Source organism: Bactrocera oleae, chromosome 2, assembly GCF_042242935.1.
Source record: "Bactrocera oleae isolate idBacOlea1 chromosome 2, idBacOlea1, whole genome shotgun sequence".
In the NCBI taxonomy this organism is placed as follows: Eukaryota; Metazoa; Arthropoda; class Insecta; order Diptera; family Tephritidae; genus Bactrocera; species Bactrocera oleae.
The window spans coordinates 65,292,863-65,314,513 of record NC_091536.1 but is presented as its reverse complement, the minus strand read 5'-3'; the positions used below and the strand labels follow the sequence as shown (position 1 = coordinate 65,314,513).

The following is a 21,651-nucleotide window of genomic DNA, read 5'->3' as shown; positions in this document are numbered from 1 at the left end:
GGTAATAGTATCTGATTTACTTTGCGGGGATTAGATTTGATTAGATTTTCGTGTTTTCCATTTTCGTCCAGCATTCGCCGCGCGAAGCGAGTAATGTAAACAGTCAACAGCAACAACCAATACTGTGCTAAAGTTAAAGAGAGAGGTGGCAGGCAGTGGAAAATGTAGAATGAAGACGCGATAAAAACTCAACACAAAGCAGTGAGCGCACAGTGGCTGTTTTAAAGCCAGGTAAACTGATAATTGAAGAGAAGCTGCTGCACACTGACCTGCCTATTGACTTCCATTTGAATGTTTCATGGCACCAAATTCCATTTTCCTCTAAAATGTCAATTGAAATTAGGCACTATTTGTTGTTATCTTTATTCTCATCCAATCTTTTTTGAATTACTCCATTTTGGTATTCTTCTTTTGAATGATTAAATGGATTTTTAAACTTATTCACGAATGCATAAGGGCTTGCATTGCCAATGATTTATTGAAGAAATATGAGAGAAATTGAACCATAGTATTATAACAAGATTAGAACTCAGGTAATGTATTTTAGTTTTAATTAGTTTTTATGGATTCCGAAAAAGTCAATTTGTATGACGAGGTTTGTTCAAATAGTATCACGAATTTTGAATTTTCGTGGGCTACGTATATTCCATTTTCGATTGTTTTGCTGAGCAATGGTGGTTTTCAGATCCCTTACTTAGACTGACAAGTTCGGCCGCTTTGAATATTTAGTTAACTTTTGACAGCTGTTTTAATTAGACGCATTTTGGTTTGTCTTCGGTAATTGCTTATTTCAAAAAATGGCGCAAAGAATTTGTATAAAATTTCCAAATATTGACAGTGGCATATGGGCGAAGCTACTTTGGACAAAAGCAACGCTTATCTGTGGTGCAAAATGTTCTCAGTAGGTCGAGAAGACCTCGTATGTAAGCTTTCACGTTAAATAAGAAAATACCTTTCTACAAAAGATTTCTCTTGAATAAGAAATTGTTATTTTTGATTGCTGAGGAACTTGTGAAACCATATCTATTTTTTATATTTAAGCTAATAGCTAGCTCTAGGACAGTACTCTACCCAATAAAATCTGGGTCGGTTTGAGAATATTTCCAAATATATGTCAAACTTAAAAAGGTTTTATCACTGGGATAGAGATAAGTCCAACCAGATCTCAATGCGCCTAGCTAGTGTCATACAATTCGTAAGCTATCTGCAAGTCCTGAGCAAGGTTTATTGATGTACAGATGAACGAAATATCGCTTATCTAAAGAGCCTTAAATGTCTTTTTTGAAGAGCCAACATTTCAAGCCGGACTTAAACAGCCTCAAACTAAATCGAATAATCGAATACTCTCTAATTCGGCTAGCGAAGAGTGGTTAAAACAGACTTTCTTCATTTAAAACCTATAAAAGTTACTAATGTTGGGTTAGGTATAGATGATATATACTGTCATACTGATTTATGTCAACACTGCATATTAAAAACGTCGTTTAGTCATTGTTGAGACAACGACGAAACAAAATCGCACATGGTCGTGCCGCTAAGGCAAAATGTGCCCTGCCCCAGTTTTTTAGGTTGCAATATATTTATTTCAATCGTAAAATACAGAAAAATTCTCAAAAATCACACAGTGGCAGTTCTGTCCAGCACTAGCATAGTTATTAAAGTATTCTTAAATAGAGATAGCTCGAAACTGATCTTAAGCAGCGTGTTTTCGAAGGATTCAACCCCGAATAAAAATTTCTCTTGAAAGTTGAAGCTAAAAGTCTCCAAAGCTATTAAGAAGTCTGTATAAATGATAGGAGAGAACCGATAGATAAACACAGCTAATATTGTCACTCTTCATTGGGTCAAATAATAAGGGGTGTTTTTGTTAGTGTTAGTCTTTTTGACAGTTGTTACTTGATTTATATTCCGTTTGGTTTTCCATTTCATAATAAACAACCAGCCGGCCATCAAGCGCGTCGTCCGTTCGATGAATGGACCCACAACAAGATTGCCACCGATCCCGACAATCACAAGAAAACTATGTTCAGCGATGAAACTCACTTTTGGTTGAATGGGTATGTTAATAAAACAACTTTTTCGTATTTGGAGCGTTGAAAATCCACATGTCTATAAAGCTATGATTAATGACTTATTTTCGTGCCTGAATTGGAGGATGGTGATGTGGCTGACTTTTGGTTCCAAGCCAACGAAACAATCAATTTATTGATTAAAACTTTTGTTGAGCGCATTCTCTCGCGCCGTGGACCTGTGACGTGGCCTCTTAAATCGTGAGATTTAAAACTATGGACTATGTTTTGTGTGGTTCTGTGAAGTCGCTTGTCTGCGCAGATAAGACTGATACGATTGAGAGAAGAAGAGAATATTTGCCTACATACAGTGGTCGAAAATTGGGCTTCTCAGATGGGATTTATTCGAACCAGCCGCGGCGGTCAATTATTTTGAAAACACGATGGCAAACCCTTATCATTATAATATAGCTGAAATTTTGGACATAACCTTAAATTATATCCGCTTGATTTTTTTTGAAAATCACATGTCTAAGAAAAAAAAACACCATCTACTAAACATATATAAACTTTTCATCAATTGTTTGAGGAGACTTTAAAGGGCTTTCAGATTTTTAATTGAGCTTCTTGATGTCATCTCCGAAATAACATCCCGGTAGGAATTAACTGGGTTAAGCGCTTCATAAGTGAAATGCAGTAGCTGGTTTCATAAATCAGGGAAAAGATACTAAGTCCTGAAAGGTAATTTGGAATGAAGCAGTGAGATAAATGAATTTTGTACAGTTTCTAGTACCGGCATCGACTATGAGTAATACTTTAAAAACTCTCATGTTAATTGACACAATGAGGCATGTACAAGTATATATAAATAAATAAGTAATACATATGTTATAGCTATGTACGTATATAAAACACCAACATTATTTTAATAGCTCTCATAATAATGCAAAAAAAGATAAACGTGGCTAATTAAAAAAGAAAAGTGCATGTTTCATTTACTAAATGAGTGCAAAAATATACCCCCGAGTGCTATAACATGATTTCATTTATATGCAAACATATTAAAAAATGCAAAAAGAAAGCAAAAACAAGTTTAAACAAATAGCTTACCTAAGCAAATATTTCCCTCGAGAACAATAATGCAAAAGAGAACGGTACAAGTGAGGAGAAACTTCTATAAAAGCGAACTTAACAAATAAGTTGGCTTAACGTACTGAAAAGTAGCGTCATAACAACGTTTGTTAGATAATTGAAAAGATAAGTTGTTGCCTAGGAAATAAAGTCGAAAAGACTAGTAAAAGTCAACAAACTAATGCTATTTCCTGACGGCCCTTTAAATTATATAGATGTCTTTATCAGCTTTATGAATTCTCTGTATTTTTTAGCCTGTATTCTCTCATAAATTTGATTTCCGTCTACAGTGCATACACATTTTCTTGTTAATTACTTTACATCTATCACACTTTATAATGCTTAGCACCGCAGACTGCTCAATATCATATAAATATATTATATATAATATTATGATGCTATATTCGAATCCATATGGCGCAGTATTATAATGTTGTTAAGAAGCTTTTATATGTATCCAGTGACCATACAGATACCTGGCGAAGTGTATTCTATGTTTACATATACCCTCAATAGGATATATTAAGTTTGCCACGAAGTTTTAAACACCTAGAAGGCAATGTCGGGGAACGTAAAAATGGATGATAAGCCCACCCACTCTCCATATAGCGGTTTTGTTAAAAACTACTTAAAGTGCGTTATCCAAGATATCCAGTGCGAAAATAGGCGAAATCGAACTACAACCACGCCTACTTCCCATATAATACAATACTATGTCTGTATGTCAAATATGGGTAGAATCTATCAATACTTCCCTTAGCTCCACTTAGTGTTATTATATAGTTTGCCAACGCCTGAAAGTACATCACTGGATTATATCCTTGCGATTTGCAAGAGTATAAAATGTTCGATAACACCCGCTCATAGACCTTCCTTACTTGTTTGATCTACTTTCAGATCAGCAAAATAAATTATAAAATTTATATCGCTCGATGAGATTTCGGCAACATCTGCAGAACATATAATATTTTCCCAGCTAATGTAAATTTAATAATTTGTTAACTGCTCACACATATCCTTAGTTACATATTATAAACAAAAATTTTGAAAATTTAACCACTTCCCAAACCCTAAAAAAATAGGTTGTAAACCAATTGGTAAGCATAAAACTAGTCCCGACAACAACATCGAAATAAAGATTCCGCACAGCAAAAAATTAAAAGTTAACTCACTGACGAGGCGCGTAACACAGAAAAAAGTTTTAAATGGCTTGATACTAACTGAAAAACTATAGTTTATTTACACAGCAACAACAAAGCTAGCGGCTTTTTGCGCAAAAAGCTTAACTACATTTCAGCACCGGGTGTCGGTGTGTCTATTCGACTGACAGCCAACAATTTTTTGATGGATTTCAACAGCAGCTAACGGTTAATTTGCGCATAAGCGCGGGACAGCTGGTTTGAGTTGGGTTAACTTAACACTCGCTTATGTTTTCAAAAAACCTTTTTGTTGGTGATTTTAATGCGTATGCGTTACTCATACGCCCCGTCACCTCATTTAATTCTCTTAAATGTATGTATTGTACTTGCATGTGCGCGCACTCAATTGCTTGCCTTATTCGTGTTGTTATAACTGGTGTTAATGTTTTAGTGCTGGGTCTTGCTGGCTTTGTTGTTGTTGTTTGCAAATTTGTTTGCTTTAAGCGTTCTGCTGTTGATTCTATGTTTAAGCGTCCGGCATTCGAATGCTGACCTTTTTCAACAACCGCGCCTCGCGCACCGCATACTAAACCCCCCTCCGCGCTGTTGTTGTTCAACGCACTCCACTACCGTTTTATTATTTCACGCAACTTTTATGCCACTTTTACTCGACTTTTGCTTTATTACCGCACGCAACGGTATTCGGTTGTTGTTGCTGCTGTTGTGTTGCTGGTTATGGCAAAAGTCGAAAATTAAATTATTAATTTGTTTTGTGTGTCTGCCATGCCAGTTGGTTGCCGCGTGGCTTCGTCGATGTTTGAGTGGGGGGCAAGCCCTCAGATACAAAACCTTCAATAGCGAATGCTCAGTCGGCTTTTGGGTCGCTCCGCTGTGCTAATTAAGTGCCTGTAGTTAGATACAAGTATATATTATTTTTATTTATGTTGCGTTGAGTGGAAATTTGTTGTGTTTGTTTTGATGGATTTGATGCGCCTTTGGCGACTTAAACGCCGAATTCACCCACTGCTTGTGTGTCCTCCTCTAGTTGCCCACATACACACACACACACACACACACCCAAGCGGAGAGAATTCATCAGTTTGGTACGCTCGTTTGATTACTCAGGGACCCAATTCGGTGCCTCACAGCGACTGTTAATCTACTTGGATGGTTCGGTTTTGGCGGGTGGTAGGTTGGCTTCTCTGCGGCTAACCATCAGCGCGTCAATTATTCATAAATTAAGCATGCAAACGGGGAAAGTAGCAGCAAATAAAAGCAAAATGCAGAAAAAAGGAGCATACTTGAGCTACAGAAAAACTTAGCGCAGCTCAAATGTAATGCATTTGTATTTGTATTTGTATGAAATTTGACTTTTTCATTCATTCCCGCTACCAGTTGGCGTTGTTTGCACTCCACCAACACTCGCCGCACGTCTCACCACTAAGAACTCAATACAAAACATATATATATATATATAGGTATAATATTAGGGTGGAGCGAAACTTTTTTATTTAATTTTTTCGTTTAGGCGGAGGGTAAAATCTGTAGATTATAAAAAACGAAATCTCTTGGACAATTGGAAATTTTTTTTTTTTTTTGGTTTAAACATTTATATTAAAATTACCGAATGTGACGGTTTTTGACTCAAAATATATTTAAAGCTTAAGGAAAACATGTTGTCGCTTAAGACTTTTTTCAAAACTCCATTAACGACCACAAAAAATTTGTTTAAGTTGATAACTTTTAATTGGCCTGAAAGAGGACTTTCCACAGCTTCTGGACCACTCTCTTTTTACGAAATAAAAATTTAAACTCGAAAATTTACTTTAAAACTGAGTCCGCCGCCTCTAGATGTTAAAAAAAATTATTTTTTTTGTCCAAAAATTGTCTTTTGTTATAATCAATAACCAATACAAATTTTTTTTTCGCTCCACCCTAATATATATATATATATATATAAACATATACATAAACATACACACATACAAATATACATATATATGCACACACGTATTTAGTATGTCAGTTGTGCTTGGCAAATGGCGCAAAATAGTCTTTGATGGCAACTAGTAGCAGCTGCACTACTGCGCCATGCTTCGGCTTTTTTATGTTGTTTCTGCTTTTTAGTTTATTTTATGAAATTTCCTTTGCACTATTTGCTTTTCGCTTTTTCTTTTCCTACTTTTTTTTACCATTCGCTGTTTGCTGCTGTTAATTAGAGCACATAATTAAAAGTTATTCAGGCGCAGGCTTGTTTTATTTGTATTAGCAAATCGTGTTTAGCGAAATGTTTATTTTTTTGTTATTATTTCTCTTATGGTTTTTTATATTTTGTATTTTTTTACTACTATTCGAATTTGATAGATAGACAGGGTGCTTTTTGTATAGCAAAAGCATTAAAATATTTAAGGGATTTGAGAATATGTCGAGCATCTTTTTTTCAAACTTACCCTCCTCGTTCATGGATGGATATGTGTATGTTGGAAGGACGATAAATTCGTTGTCCTTCATTAATTATATATGCAGACATCAATGTATGCAAACACAATCCTTTTAGCATAATTTTAGCATAATTTTAGGTACTTCATTAAGATTTTATTCACCAATGTCACCTATACTTGTACACTCCCAATCGGTTAAAGGTAAAAAGATGAACTTTTTGTTAAAGAAATGGTAAAACTATAATATAATCCACAAATATTTTTATTAACAAAACTCTACTATAGAAAAATCATTGTCGGTTGCAGCAGCTGATTAAAATACAAAGTTAAAAAAACTTAGTCTCCTTTCTGAACCGAAGCCCAATAATCTGTAGGAGCTATAGTTTATGTCACAACCCAAGTTTGAATAATTCAGCTAATAATATCCATATAATATTTATTTTGTAACTCTCAGAGGAGACAATTTCCTCACAAAATCTAATTTGCTTGCAAAATTTAATAATTGAACTTACTACCATAACTGATTAGTTATTTTAAGAACTTAAAGTGTGGAGCATAATTTACTGAAACGAAAGCAGTGACAGAACAGTAGCGAGTCTGGTAGTTTTATCAGAAAATCAGAGAGATGTGGCCACATATGGCTTATCAATATGAGAAAAAACTTTACAGCCACTTGCCGTAGAATTAATCGCAAGAAAAAAAGTTGTTTTAAAAATTCTCTTTCAACATTTCACATAGGAAGAGCTTAGCTTAAAGTTAGGAGTAATATCAAATCTGTTTCCATCCAACATCAATGCAGCTCATCATACAGATTTTAATGACGATGTATTGGTGTGCTTTTAATTCAAAGTTAAAAATAAATATGTATGTGCTGTGCATGTTCAGCATCTTTTCGGGTTCTTAAAGTTAAAAATAATCGATAACTAATTTTTTGTTTTCTGAAAGTGGTGGCTAGGTTGCGTTCAGGTGTACTGAATACTTTTTACTACTTAAGAAAATTGTTGACTCGTGTATTATAAATTCATTCAAAGGTATAAATTCCCTTATTTCTTTTTATTGCTTATAGCAGACTTACGATATTTCTCCAAAGGGCGTGAATGCATCTTTCAACTGTTGCGTCTCGATTTCTGCACTTAAATCACCAACGAAAATATGAAATTGCTCTGGAAGAAAGAAGAAAATTTTAAGAAATTAAATTTAAAATATTTCTAATAAATTTTTTCTTGTTACAAAAACAATACTAAACGAAAAATGTACGACAAGATTAAATATTTGCTAAAAATAGAAACCTCTTTCGACTATAATGCAACAGTTTCACTCATCTTATACTTTTAGTTGTCTCTCTCCTTTTCATTCGGGGGAGGAAAATCCGGTAGGTAGCAACGGCAACAGCAATTCAAGTGCAAACACTTCAAAGTGGCCAAAAGTGACATACGAAACGTGCAATTTCGGTTGACATTATCAAAACATAGTTAATGGTAACGCCAAGTCGCCAACTATGGCGACAACGAGCCAAACGAATCGCCAGCGGTGAGACAAGAGGCACACTTGACGGAATAGCACACGCTGCCGAGAGGATGTGTGGGCGGGCCTGCTGGTTCGGTCAATGTTTGTGGTTGTGTTTGTACCTGCCTGTAATACCCACTGGTTGTTGGTTGTGCACTTGTGTGCAAAACATGTGCAATTTTGCAGTTGTGTTGCATGACTAGCGGTGATAGTTGCCAGTTAAGTGGCAAGATATCAGATATGCTACTTCCCGGTTTGTAATGACGAGCGGCAACACTTGGACACCAACCATATGAGACATGACGACGAAGTAAGCTCACCGGCACACACACATACACTTAAGCGCACATTTACAGTTATGTCAAGCAGTGAAGAGTGAAACAAATTGAGGCGCTGAAAGTTTTTGTTGCACACACATAAGTGGCGAACGTTCGTATAAGTATATAGGTGTAGGCTTGAGTGTGTGTGTGTTGAAGTTTGTAAATTTGTGACATTGCAGTCTTCACCGTTGACCGACAACTGCGACAAATGACAATGTTTCGTATTACAAGGAAATTGTACTGGAATTCGAAAATCATGCAAGTCGTCAAGCAATACATGCACATACACACAGACACACATATACTCTATGTTTTTAGCTGAAACTTTGTAGCAGCTCATATGAAGCGACAAGCATGACGTTCTAAATGCGGTTAGTGGCATGTGATATGTCTTTGTGTGTGTTTCGAGTATGCGAACGCGAGCGTATAACCGTGTGTTAGCGAGTCGTTGTTGGTGCACTACTCGGTCTACTCGATTCACTAGTGTTTTGGCAGGTTCCGCTCGGTGGCAAAAGGAATTCGTAGTTAAGTTACGTATCCGTGGTTTTGATTGATTGCAATTGAGATGGAAGATAAAAGAAGTGTGTGGCAAAATAATCACACCTTTTGTCGTTTCACGTATTCCCTTTGTTGACATAGATATGTATGTATTTGTATATTACCATATGCGTTACTTTGCGAGGTAATTATGACGCTGCTGTTATACAAGGGCATGACTTTTATTTTGTCTATCGTAATTAGAAAGTTTCTTTCAATATATGTAAATATGTTTGTATGAGGCACAAAATACATTCATACGAGTATATATACTAATAATACAATAATCCGCGATGATATGCGGAGAAATGAGGAAATTGGATCATTACATGCGAGAATTACAATTACATAAATCACTCCTTTATGCCAGGCGATGTAATGTGTTAAGAGAAAGAACTTAAACTCTTTTTAGGTTACTCGTATTGCTCGCATTATATTTTACTATATATAACATTTCTTTGTAAGTATGTATACAAACGTACGCAGCTTAAATATAACTGTAAATAATACCAAGGAACAATTAAACTAATTACAATTTATTACCTTCATAACAATTGAGTTGAAGAGTGGCGAGTTTTAAAATTGTTTTAAGTTGCTAATTATTTATAGTAGGTCAAAATATTTAATCATGGTGATTGAGATAGAATAAATTTAGGTGTGCTGAATAAATATGTGTTGAGGTGAAATGTGGTGAATTTTAAAAAAATTCCTTATGAGTAATTACAGAAATTTTAAGATTAAGAAATTTTTGATAGAACAAATTTGGGTGTGGTGGGTTGAGATGGGCTGAACTTGACACAGCCTTTCAGATATGGGAATCCAACTTCGTTAAGTTTTTTGTGTCTGCAAAGATGATAAGCCAAAAATAAATTTCCACCCACAGTGAACTGCTGTAATTTGTTAAATTCACAAAAATGATACAGAGAAAGACCTTAACAAGCTTTATGAAAGTTTACTGTATATCTATAGATAACGAGACAAATCAGTAGGTAGTTATGCTAAGACATCATCGCGTTTCTGGCCGAATAATTTACGATACACTTAAGTAGTTGCAGATCTTTGTTATAGTTGAGCAAGCCTCCTCTTTGACACCAAATAGGGAGTTCTGCTAACATTAATGGAAAGCTTTTGTTCATGAAATGTTTTTATAAAACACTTTACATCGACAAGTAAAACAGCCTAATTCAATAACCAATAGCTTACATCATGTTTTTGTATGAGGTATAGAATTTCTAGTAGAGTAGCTGTCAAATTAAATACATGTGCTTGAAATTTATATTGAACATACCAAATTACATTGCAAACACTTAAAAAGCATTTAAAAATCAAGGAAATTGTCGTATTTATAGAAACTCTAGGCTCAGATTTCGTTTGGTAAAGTTCAATGGTTGACTTAGGAGATTGATATTGAACTATTATATACAGTCCTTTGTGAAGCCAGAAAATGGAACTCTTCTTATCAGATCTTATAAGTTGACAAAGCACCTTGAAAGCAATAGAAATCTTCTTAGGCGCTGTTTCTGTATCCACTAGGTCAGAGGGATGATTGAAAATGTTGTGAGGTCCCCGGTGTTTAAGACTTGACCTCGTCCTTTTCCAAAGAGCTAGTTCACCAGACTTCTTGCGATCCATTTTGGGCTTAAAGGGACTTGGCAAGAAGTAATGGTAGTACTGACCAAGTTCCCGCGAAGCTCAGCTATCCAAAAGTATAATGCACAGCAGAGCTCCGACCCGTTCCGATTCTATTGACTGCGAGAAATCAAAAGAAAACATCGAGGACCCTATAAACTGTATATATTATATTTATAAACGATCAGCATGACGATCGGAGTCGATGTTGCCATGTCTGTTTGTATATACGTGAACTAGTACTCTGTTTTTGAAATATCGCGCTGAAATTTTGCACACGTTATTTTCTCCTCAGGGAGCTCCTTATTTGTCGGAACCGCAGATATCGGGCCACAACAGCATATATGTAACTGTCAAATAAACTGAAATATCAGAATCAAATTCTTGTAAGGAAAACTTTTTCATTTGATGAGATATCTTCACGAAATTTCTCATGAATTATTATCCCAGGCAACGCTACAACGTTTGAAGAAATTTTTTGGATCGGAACAAAGCATTATATAGCTATCAAACAAACTGGATGATCAAAATCAAATTTGTGACGGGTTTTCTAGCTTCGTTGCAACCGAACTATACATTTTTTGTTGCTTTAAATTATATTGGCTATCTACATATTGTGGTGTCGTTAAGCGAAACTACACTACAGTAAAGCACCTCCTTTTACTGTGCTTCTCTCTAATGCATTTGTTAGTATTGAATCATTTCCGCTTTCAAATCTACTAATTCGTACCGCAAAACCATTTTGTTTTCAACGAACAGCTGAATCAACAACAGGTAATCGTAACGTGCATAATTGCTCATGAAAACATGCAAGTGGTTGTACGAATGAGCACATAAGCACCTGCATACAGTTATTTGTGGCACAGTCGCATAACAAGTTGAAATAACAGATGTGCATACTTGTTTTGACATAACGGAATTTATGACTCCCACGAACAGGCAAACATATGTATGTGTGTGCAAATAACTATTTGCCTACAAAAGTGCTGATAGCAAACCGTTGCGTGGCAACTTGTATAGGTATATATATAGAATTCTATATACGGGTTCATATTTATAAATGTAGAATGTATTTAATGTTACGGGACAACAGAAGCTCACAGATACGCATACATATATACAAATGAGCATATACATAAATACGATTCGAAGTAGGAATGTTTACATTTTGCTCTTGAATGAATTGAAGTGAAGTGCATTGAAGTAAAAATGTTGCACGCCAGCATGATGGCCACTCCATAACGAAAGCGAACACCCACACATGCTTATACATACATATATACTTGTATGTGTGTGTACATGAAAAACATGCTCCATAAGTATTAAAGCGCTTAAATATCCTTGTCGATATACGTACATACACACATAAATAAGCACGTGGGGCACCACTGATTTAGTGCCTCGTAGCCATCATTTTTTTGGATTGTGGCCAATTTGGTGAGCGAGCGCGGCAAGGTGTGCGTTGGTACGCGGCGAACCGCAAAAGTAGTTGTGTAAATACGACATTAGCACACGTGTACATAGTCACATAAAATCCCACACATGCATGGAGGCATTTCAGGATATATTTATGCACATTTTTGATGTATCTTCCTGCATAAGTGACATGTGGCATGCGGTATGGGGAAGTGTGGTGTGTAAATTGTAGTTTGAGTTGCCAACTAAACGACAATCATGTTTGATGCATTGCTTGCATGTTGTCCGTTATGCTGCACAAAGTCCAGTCGATAATTTGATGTTCAATGGAATAGTTTCTCAACTCGTTCAATTGAAGAGTGAAAATGGATGCAAAATTAAAAAATAAGTTATAAAGAATATAATAGAATATTATGAATTTACATTTGTTTTTTAGTTTTTCGTATGGGTAGTACTAAATAATAGCTGCTTTCGATTGGCGACTCGAACAAACTACTTTAGTTGCTTAAACAGACTGGCAGCACTTGTTGTGCTACCCTTCCTATTGTTGCCTTCACATATAAAGATAGCGAGCAGAAAAATGTCGAATCGAAAACAGCTAATATAATGAAGGACCCAATTTTTGAATACTAGAAGTATTGGTTCCCAAGCACAAATGTTTCCAAATTCTGGTCAATAGGTCGTTGTATGTAGAATTATATACAGAACAGGCAGACAAATTGCATAATGATTGGATCATTTGTCTTCGAGTTATCACTGCGGAAAATGATATTAAACTGTTGCAGCTGATTAAGATGAGATACATATGTTGTTTTTAAAGGTATAAACTATCGAAAGATGAAAAAAAATCTATTTTTTGAAAAATTTTCACTAGATGTGCGCCTTAATAAAAAAAATTCAAAATGGTTAGACAGTAAAGCTGTTTTTAATTTTTAATTAGAAAACCGTGGTCGTACTAATCGTAGTAATTCAGTTAATGGGAAAACACAGAATACGATTTTCTTCTTGCGATTGGATTATTGAAATAAATTATATCGACGAGTCCACAATTAATTTTTTTGGCAATTATGACAGGTAAAAAGCTGATGATTTACCAAATCGTGAAGAAAGTAAACGTAAAGAGCGCATTACTCTCATAATATCCTCAAGCGGACCTATTAGCAGAAGTAGCTATGACGATATTGTTAGAACAACGATCTTGTAATTGTCAAGATTACCAAAATCCTAGAGTACTACCATTTGTCCAAAAGCAATAAAGCGGCAATAGAAGACATTCATAGCTGATAATACGTGTGCCATCTGCTGTTGGCGTGGAGAGCAAGAGACTTTTACATTTGATACCCTATATGTCTCGAATATAGTAGATATTTGTGGCTTAGTCATTCTTCGATATGAAATTTCGAGGAAAAGTTTCAGACAGACAGTTCATTAAGCATTGCTTTTATTAATAAATTTTTTGTACTGGTCATGTTACAGCTCCTTTAAGAGAACTCACAATTATGCACAACATTATAATAAACATTTACACGATCACACAACGAGAAAATCGATTTCGAAGTCTCTGGAAGCATTGCCAACATCATATCTGTATTATTGGTTATATCAAGAAGAAAATTCCCTTACACCTTGCTCTTTTATTGCTTGCGCTGAAGTCATACCTATTTGCTAACCACTTTGGCTGCGGCAAGCGATAATTTGGTTTCCACTTTTTGCTCATTTCTTGCAAAAAGGTTGATAATTTACGATGGGCATACAAAAAGCCGAAATAATCGTATGCACCATTTGGTATGGTAGTGCATCATTATCTGCAGCATTTCCTGCCGTTGCTCACACACTAACCATTGCACACTAACAGGTGTTAAGCAAAAAAGTTGGTCGGATAGCTAAAAGGAACGGCAGTTGGTAGCTTATATACATACGAGTATGTATGGCGTTATGTATTATATGATTCTAAATAACTTATATGGTAGTCTAATAGGTACAGCAATTCGTTGATTTCTAACGGTGCCTCTTTTAATTTCATTGTTGCTATACATGAAAGTAAAGTCAAAAGTATTTAATACAAACTTCGTTTATTTGAAACAACGTTACAAACGTTTATGAGGTCAGAAATGAATATATATCAAAAAAACTAGACGCGATTATAAGTAGTGCTAATGAGGGTACACCAACATAACAAAATGCAACATTAAGTTTGTGTGTCAAAAACAGTGTTTACCAGTGTAACTAATACCTCTACCCGCTATCTTCGAACGATGCATGCTTGGAACTTAAAAATTTATTTGACGGTGAAAAAACTTTTCTCAACTAAATAAAGAAGCGGAGCATAGTTGCGCAGGCTTCAGAGAACATGTTAGTGTTCAGTATGTTTGAAAGGCTGGAACAGTTCTTTCGATACGCCACTCTCTATCACTTGATGAATGGAAGGCAGCCAGTGATTAGGAGACAGTTATTTCACACTGTGCCCTATTTTACATAAAGATAATTTATAATAATGTGCAATGTATTGGTTGTCAGATTCCAACTATTTTCCAATATATTTATTAATATTCATATCGCTATTTGGATGGCCATTATCAATCATTCCGCTCGTTTGTGAACTAGCATAATTTATCAAATTATATTCATTTGCCACTTAAAACCGAAAATATCATGCATTTGCTAACAAAATCGATTTATTTTAACAACAGAATGCACATTCATGCAACAACATGACGCTTGTATTTTTAGTATACCATATATTGCACGTGTTGATGTGTGTATGTGTAATGTGAACAACGGCACATGAATAAGCATGCCAGACACTGTGGCACATTTAATAACGCCAACACCAACGCTAATGTGCCACATGCAAAGTCGATAATGTACAGAAATTATAAAAAATTATTATTCAATGACATTTACATTGGTTGCAGACGAATACAGCGAGGGTGTCGCACATTTACACATGCATACACACATAAATGTGCACTTGCATCGACATACATACAAACACTCTTGCAACAGCTACTTTGGTGTGCGGGTGCAAAAAGTTCCCTTGATAGCGGCCATAACCACCACATAAATACACACACACACACATACATGAACATTTGCGAAATTGCACGTAGAAGTGTGTGAAAATCATCAGCGCTGGCAAAAATAGCATGCAATAATGATGGCGTATTGATGATGGTTCATGGCGAAAACGCAAATAAAAACTGCACGGCCGGGAGAGTGTATGTGGCGAGTTGATCATAAATAGTGGAGCTGGCGTGGGCGGCGATAAAATCCAGTCACAGCGACAGACAACGTGCCTCATTTGCCATATTTGCCATAGCAGCAACACCACTGCCGACACTACGGTGCAGCTAATGATGATGACTTTGCCATTAAGTGCCAACCAGCGGCAAAGTCACGACACCTTTGCGTTACTGCTGCAGTCGCCACCAACTCGCAGCGATTCTTTTAGGTTTCCCTCGGTTTCGCCATTGACAAGCTAAAAACTTTGTTAGCTAAAATGTGGCATATGACAAATGTTCAATGACATTATTTGACACGAAATGAAATGCCATGAAATGAAATGGTTTATAAAATGTAAATACATGGAGCTGCATGTATGTGTATGGCTGAGTGCCGCTCGATTTGTTTAGGGAATAACGAAATGTATTTGCTTTTCGATGGCATCAACATGTATGGAAAATGCTTTGGAGTGGCGGTTAGCGTACGCTCAATGACGAAGCTCCACTTTCGACTGCCTACACGGTGCAACGTGTGTCATCAATGGTGGTGGTAATAAATTTCAAATTTATTTTAATGAATTAAGAATTATATTTGTTGGTAATATATACAAAAAAAAATATATGTTTCCAAATACCTATTTAGAACTCTACTCTTGCAACAATGCGCACTATACACTTGCAACCAAATTTGTGACTGTTATAGGTTGCCAAACACATCTTTAATACTCCATTCTTCACTCCTGCTTGTTCCTACCATTCAGCAGCCATTTGACAGCACAAAATTTATTAGCTGTTGTGCAATGACTGCTCTCGAGAGTCTGATGGACTCTCGATTGCGCCATAAACAACGTTTTAATGTACAAATATTGACAGCGGAGTTTAGGTACATGTCAAGGTCATATATAAGGATATAAAACATAAAACAGATAATTTAAGAACGGATATTTAAGGATTAAAAACGCAGTGATACAAAGGTTGAATATTAATGCTTTGAGAAAGGAGGGTAAGAAGTGAGAAATTAGGTAAATTTTCCATTGCTTCTGATATAGATATTCACCAAAATTCATTATTGTGTCATCCTTTGCTACCAATAAATGACCAGAAAGTCCCTTCGAACGTTTTTTATTTTTTATTTTTGGTGTTTATCCCCAAACTCGCTTTCTTGCTGCAGTTATTGTAAATATTTTTCCATTTTGCAGCAAAAGGTATCAGAACTGTTGTGGATAGATATATTTATGTACATAAAAGACAACTATTTCTTTCCTTGGAGTTAATTAGAAAAAGGTTTCAGCGTTGTGGCTCAGAACCTTGAAACGCACTTATGTAAAGCAATGCCTAAATTAACTTAAGAAAAAATTTCATTCATAATAATCTTGGACAATTTTCAATCTTTGTACCAAAATCACGTCATCGTTTTTGGTAGACACGGTTGAGTTCAATTTCCGATTGTATTTTTCTTCAATGATTTTTCGGTTTATAATTCCTGTTGGCAGAATATTCCATCATTATTTCTCTTGATATCTGATGTAAAAACAAGACGTTTGTTAAAAAATTTCAAACCTCATCATCACTTAAAAAAACATTACGATATGAAATAATGGGTTTTGATAATTTGGGCTGTGTTCCTAATAACAGATTGAGGATTTTCTCCCCTTAAGCTTATCTTATACCTCGATGGTTATCACTCTCAAGTTGGCTAAAAAAGTTACTTTGGATAATTCTGATCTAATTTGGAACTAAACCATATTTGAGAAGTAAGCTCAATTTTTTTTTTTAGAAACGAAAAAGCATCTGAAGCGAAATTTCTAAGAAATTAATATTTCAATATAGAAATCGGTTAGCGACGCTTTTTGAGTTCAAATGAAAATATGAATATAAACCCATCGTATTAATTTCAGGACAAACTTTTAAAACGGCTGAACGGTTTGCTTTAATACATGGCTTTTAAAATTTCTTAATAAGTAGGAGCTCCTCTTCTCTTAACTTTTAAATTATGAAAACTTTATCTCAAAAAAATGTCGCCATTCAGTAGACCTTTTCGTTGTTAACAAGGTTCGCGATTTACGAGCACTTTAAATGCAAATTTGTCACTGAGGTTTAAGCTCGTAAAAAATAAGAAAAAGTGAAAACGACACAACGTCGTCTACGTTCACCGCCCAATTAACGGAAGATGGCAGTCGAAGGCCGCACTCTTTTAGGTTAATGTAATGTCAATGACTTTATTTATGCTGACACCGATGGCTGGCAGCCATCGCGCGTGTTGCGTAATCGGTCATTGAATGGCCAGGACCTTACGGCGTATTGTTTATGAGTTACATTTTTATGTTGCATAAAATTAATTGAACGACAGTGTTTCATTTATTTAATATTTTTTTTGTAACGATTAAAATCATTGGAGTGCAAACTGCTGTGTTGAGTATTTTTCTTGTTGTTGTTGTTGAATTAAAATATATACATAGTCGCATAAGGGGCATTTGAATTGTGCGAGTTTCAAATTTATTGCTTTGTCGTAACATTTCCGTTATAAGTGCGTCAAGCCAATAACGTTGGTATTGTTATATATTTAAGTATATGAATATACATATATCTAACTGCCTATATGTTTGCATTTATATAATTTATTTGTTTTGTGCCGATATTCATATTTATTTCGCCGCAAAATTACAAATAGGTGTATTCAACCGTTTCCGGCGCTTCATTTCCGCTGTTTTGTTCGCAGACAAAAGCATTTGTTTATTGATTTTGGCGCTATATTATTTTATTGCTTAATTTTTTATTTTCAATCCAGTACATCATATTAAATTTTAATATTTATATTGAACAACTGCATTTCAGATATTTCAACTAATATAATATTAATTACAATTTATTAAACGTTTATTTTATAATTTGAAGTAGTACTTTTGTAAGTTTTTATCATTCTATATCTACATTTTTTATTGTCCATACTCATTACTGTTACTTAATACGTTCTTTCCGGAGAGCGCATATTTCTCATACTTTCACCAATAATTTAGAAAACTGTTTAACTTATGTTATTATTATTTTTTTTTTAACTTAAAAAGATAACAATAAAAAGCTTCAACTTCGACTGCACCAAAGCTATAGCATATTTCAAAAGTGCCTCTTTGACGGCTCTGTTTTGCTTTCGATCTGCTATAGTAGCCCAATCTAAGCAATTTGTTCGGAGATTGTAGCGTTGCCTTGGACAATAACTTATGCAAAAATTTGTGTAGATATCTTAAAAAATAAAATGTTTTCGAGGTTCCGACAAAATGCAGCTTATTCCCGAAAAAAATGCATGTGCAAAGTTTTAGATTGATATCTCAAAAACTGAAGGACTAGAACGCGTACACGCAGACAGACGGACATGGTCAAATCGACTAAGCGCGTTACGCTAATCGTTTACATATATACTTTATAGATCTTCCTACATTCTGGATGTTACAAACTTCATAGCAAACTTAATTTACCCTGTTCATGGTATAAATATTATCAAATCAGTTTGTTACAGTTGTGGTTTGACGGGTTTTACTCATTTTTGGTATTTTTTATTTTTATGTGGCTTGGGTGTGTTATATAATATATTATATAGCTTTAGCAATTAACGGGAATTTGAAAACTAAAAATTAATGAAATTCGCAGAAGAAGTTAAAGGCTATCCCAAAAATCGAGTTTGAGTAGTGTTTCGACGATTGGAAGAAGTACTGGCATAGTGCATATTAATTTTTCTACACCAGTGCACTCTCTAGGAGCACTTATGTGGAAGTAGTTTGTGATTGGATTGGATTTGATATGAAGCATTATTTGTTAGAGATTTATCGTGTTTTTAGAACTTTTAGGGAATATGGTTTTATGGAAGTCTTTCAGTTCAAAAAGTACTTTCGCGTTGAAATTTACAATACAAGTATATACCTCTATAGAAAGGGTGCGGAATCGGTATCAACTCAGAATGATATTATAGTAAATCGTTTTAATTTTCTTTCCAGCATACCTAACAGGCTTTTGTTTTGCAATCGCTACTTTTTGCAAATTACGGATCAGCTTTTTAGTTAAATTCCCTATTTTTATTATTTTTTATTTTATTTAATACTTTGATAGCAATTCGGCTGGTAAGGTAAGGTTAGATGTCTATGACATCGCACTTACATAATTGTAACTGTAGTTGTTTATGACGTAATATGTCATGAACAAAAAATAAGCTTTTGAATTCATAGCAAACCGGTTATTATTCCTAATTTCGGCAATATATTCCGGTTTGGATGGCTGAATCAGTGAAAGTCAAAGTGCTCCAAATCTAGTCTAACGAAACTAGGAGAATATATATTGAAGTGACCACAGTAAGCACAACCTTGGACCGATAACTCTCGGCCAACCATTCTCAGTCTGTTAACAATGAGACGATTTAAATGAAATTTATAATTTTTTCTTGAACGGAAATCAATTTTTCTTGTCATCTCTGGACAGCAACAATTGAAATATTTCAGCCAATGTCGCCGCTGCTCATAAAACAATAATAACAAATAACATCAGAAATTTAATTTAAAGCCATGCCCACTATAAATATGAAAAAATGTTGAAAAATTGCAAAAATTCGAACGACTTAAAAACGTGCTGAAACAAGGGAAAGTGGTTTAGGCGGAAAATAACGCAAAAAAAAAAAGAAATTGCGCCGGAATATTATTAATGATTTCGTTATGCTAAACTGATGCGAACTAAAGCGTCGAGACATAAACGGCGACAACAGCTCGAGGATAAGCCGCAGAGGGTTAAAAATGATACGAAGAAGGAAAACTGAAGTCTGTGAAGCGGCTTGAGTGCTTGGACTATAACTAAATGGACTAGATCAGCAAAAGTGCTGCGGCGCTTATGATTTTTGCTGCTTCTGTCAACGTCGACGATGTCTGATGTCGCCTGCAGCCGCTGACAACGCAGCGCGTCATGTGCTACAGCTAAAGGCGTTGATGATGATAACGAGAAGAATGATATCCTGGGGGTGGTGACAAACCGGCCGACATTAATTGACAACACTGTGACGAGTTGCGATGCGACACAACCGACGCTTGTAAATGGTTGTGAGGATGACGTTCAGAATAGTGGCAAGATGTCATTAATCGCGTACGTCTACTGTAGTTGTTTTTGTGAAGTTTAAATGAATCAAAATTCTTCACATCAATTAAAAACTCTAGTTAAATATATATATAAGCCCGGTCTTCAGGCTGCGATATTCAATTTAAAGAATTCTCAAATGACAGACTGCGGCTTTTAGCAATTCCTGAAAGGTACATAAATATATATTAATGACTTACACTACAACCTTTTGACTCTGCATAGAAGTTTTCATTTATTCTCGCTTCCAACTACTTGAAAAAATTTTTCGTTTCATAGATTCTATAACACAATAAAAACAAAAAAAATAAAAAAATTAAAAAAAAAAAAGTTAATAGTTTTGTTCGAAATTTACTGCTCTACAAATATACAAAATGGCCTTTAAACAAGTTTTATATAATTGGGATATACATATATACCCAGCACAGGGTATAACTATAGCGTTCGCCACGAAATTAGTAACTCCTAGAAGAAAACATCGGAGTCTGTATAAGGTATATGTATGTATAAATGACCAGGGCGTGACGAGCTAAGTTGACTTACCCATGTACGTGTGGCCGTCTGTCTGTCAGTCTGTCCGTCTGTATACATGCGAACTAGTCCCTTCACAAAATTTTGCACAAATTATAATCTAAGTCTACGTTAAAACAATTTGTTCAGATCGGACCACTATATAATCTTTTAAAAGCAATATATAATACATATGGTACATATAATCTTTTTTTATACCCTTTTATACTATAAAAAATGCCGCTGTGAAGGCTATTATAGTAGCTTTGGTGAAGCCGTTTTTTTGTTTTTTCTGATCTTTATATTAATTTTCAACATCACGGGCGGTATAGCGATAATTTCGAAACTAATATTTGCGTTCATTTGCCAGTGGTCCGAGAATTTCTGGCGTACACTTTGCTTTTCAAATAACCACACAAAAAGAAGTTTGGGTTGTTATATCAGATCTCGACGGGCAGTTTCTTCTTTTTGACAAAGACCTCCTGCCAATTTTATATATATTAGAATTATACTCAATTAAAATTTCCAAAATACAATATGTTTAACCAATTCATTTGAATGGTAGCATTCTAGTTTCTAAATTAAAGACAACAACTTGACCACATCTTCGTTTCAGACTCACATAGATTCGTTTACTCGCTGTCTTAGACCAATACTCATGCTAACACCGTCACCATTTTCAT

General features: G+C 35.1%; 1 protein-coding gene across 2 annotated transcripts in view; it reads right to left on the bottom strand.

The window, feature by feature from the left end:
- The window catches only part of LOC106617165 (cytotoxic granule associated RNA binding protein TIA1), a 271,680-nt gene that overhangs the window by 122,549 nt on the left and 127,480 nt on the right, over positions 1–21,651 (bottom strand). For both annotated transcript variants that reach the window (XM_070105504.1, XM_070105503.1), the window contains exon 2: positions 7,796–7,883. In XM_070105504.1, the coding sequence (XP_069961605.1) occupies positions 7,796–7,883 (88 nt within the window). The remainder of the gene's footprint in view (positions 1–7,795; positions 7,884–21,651) is intronic.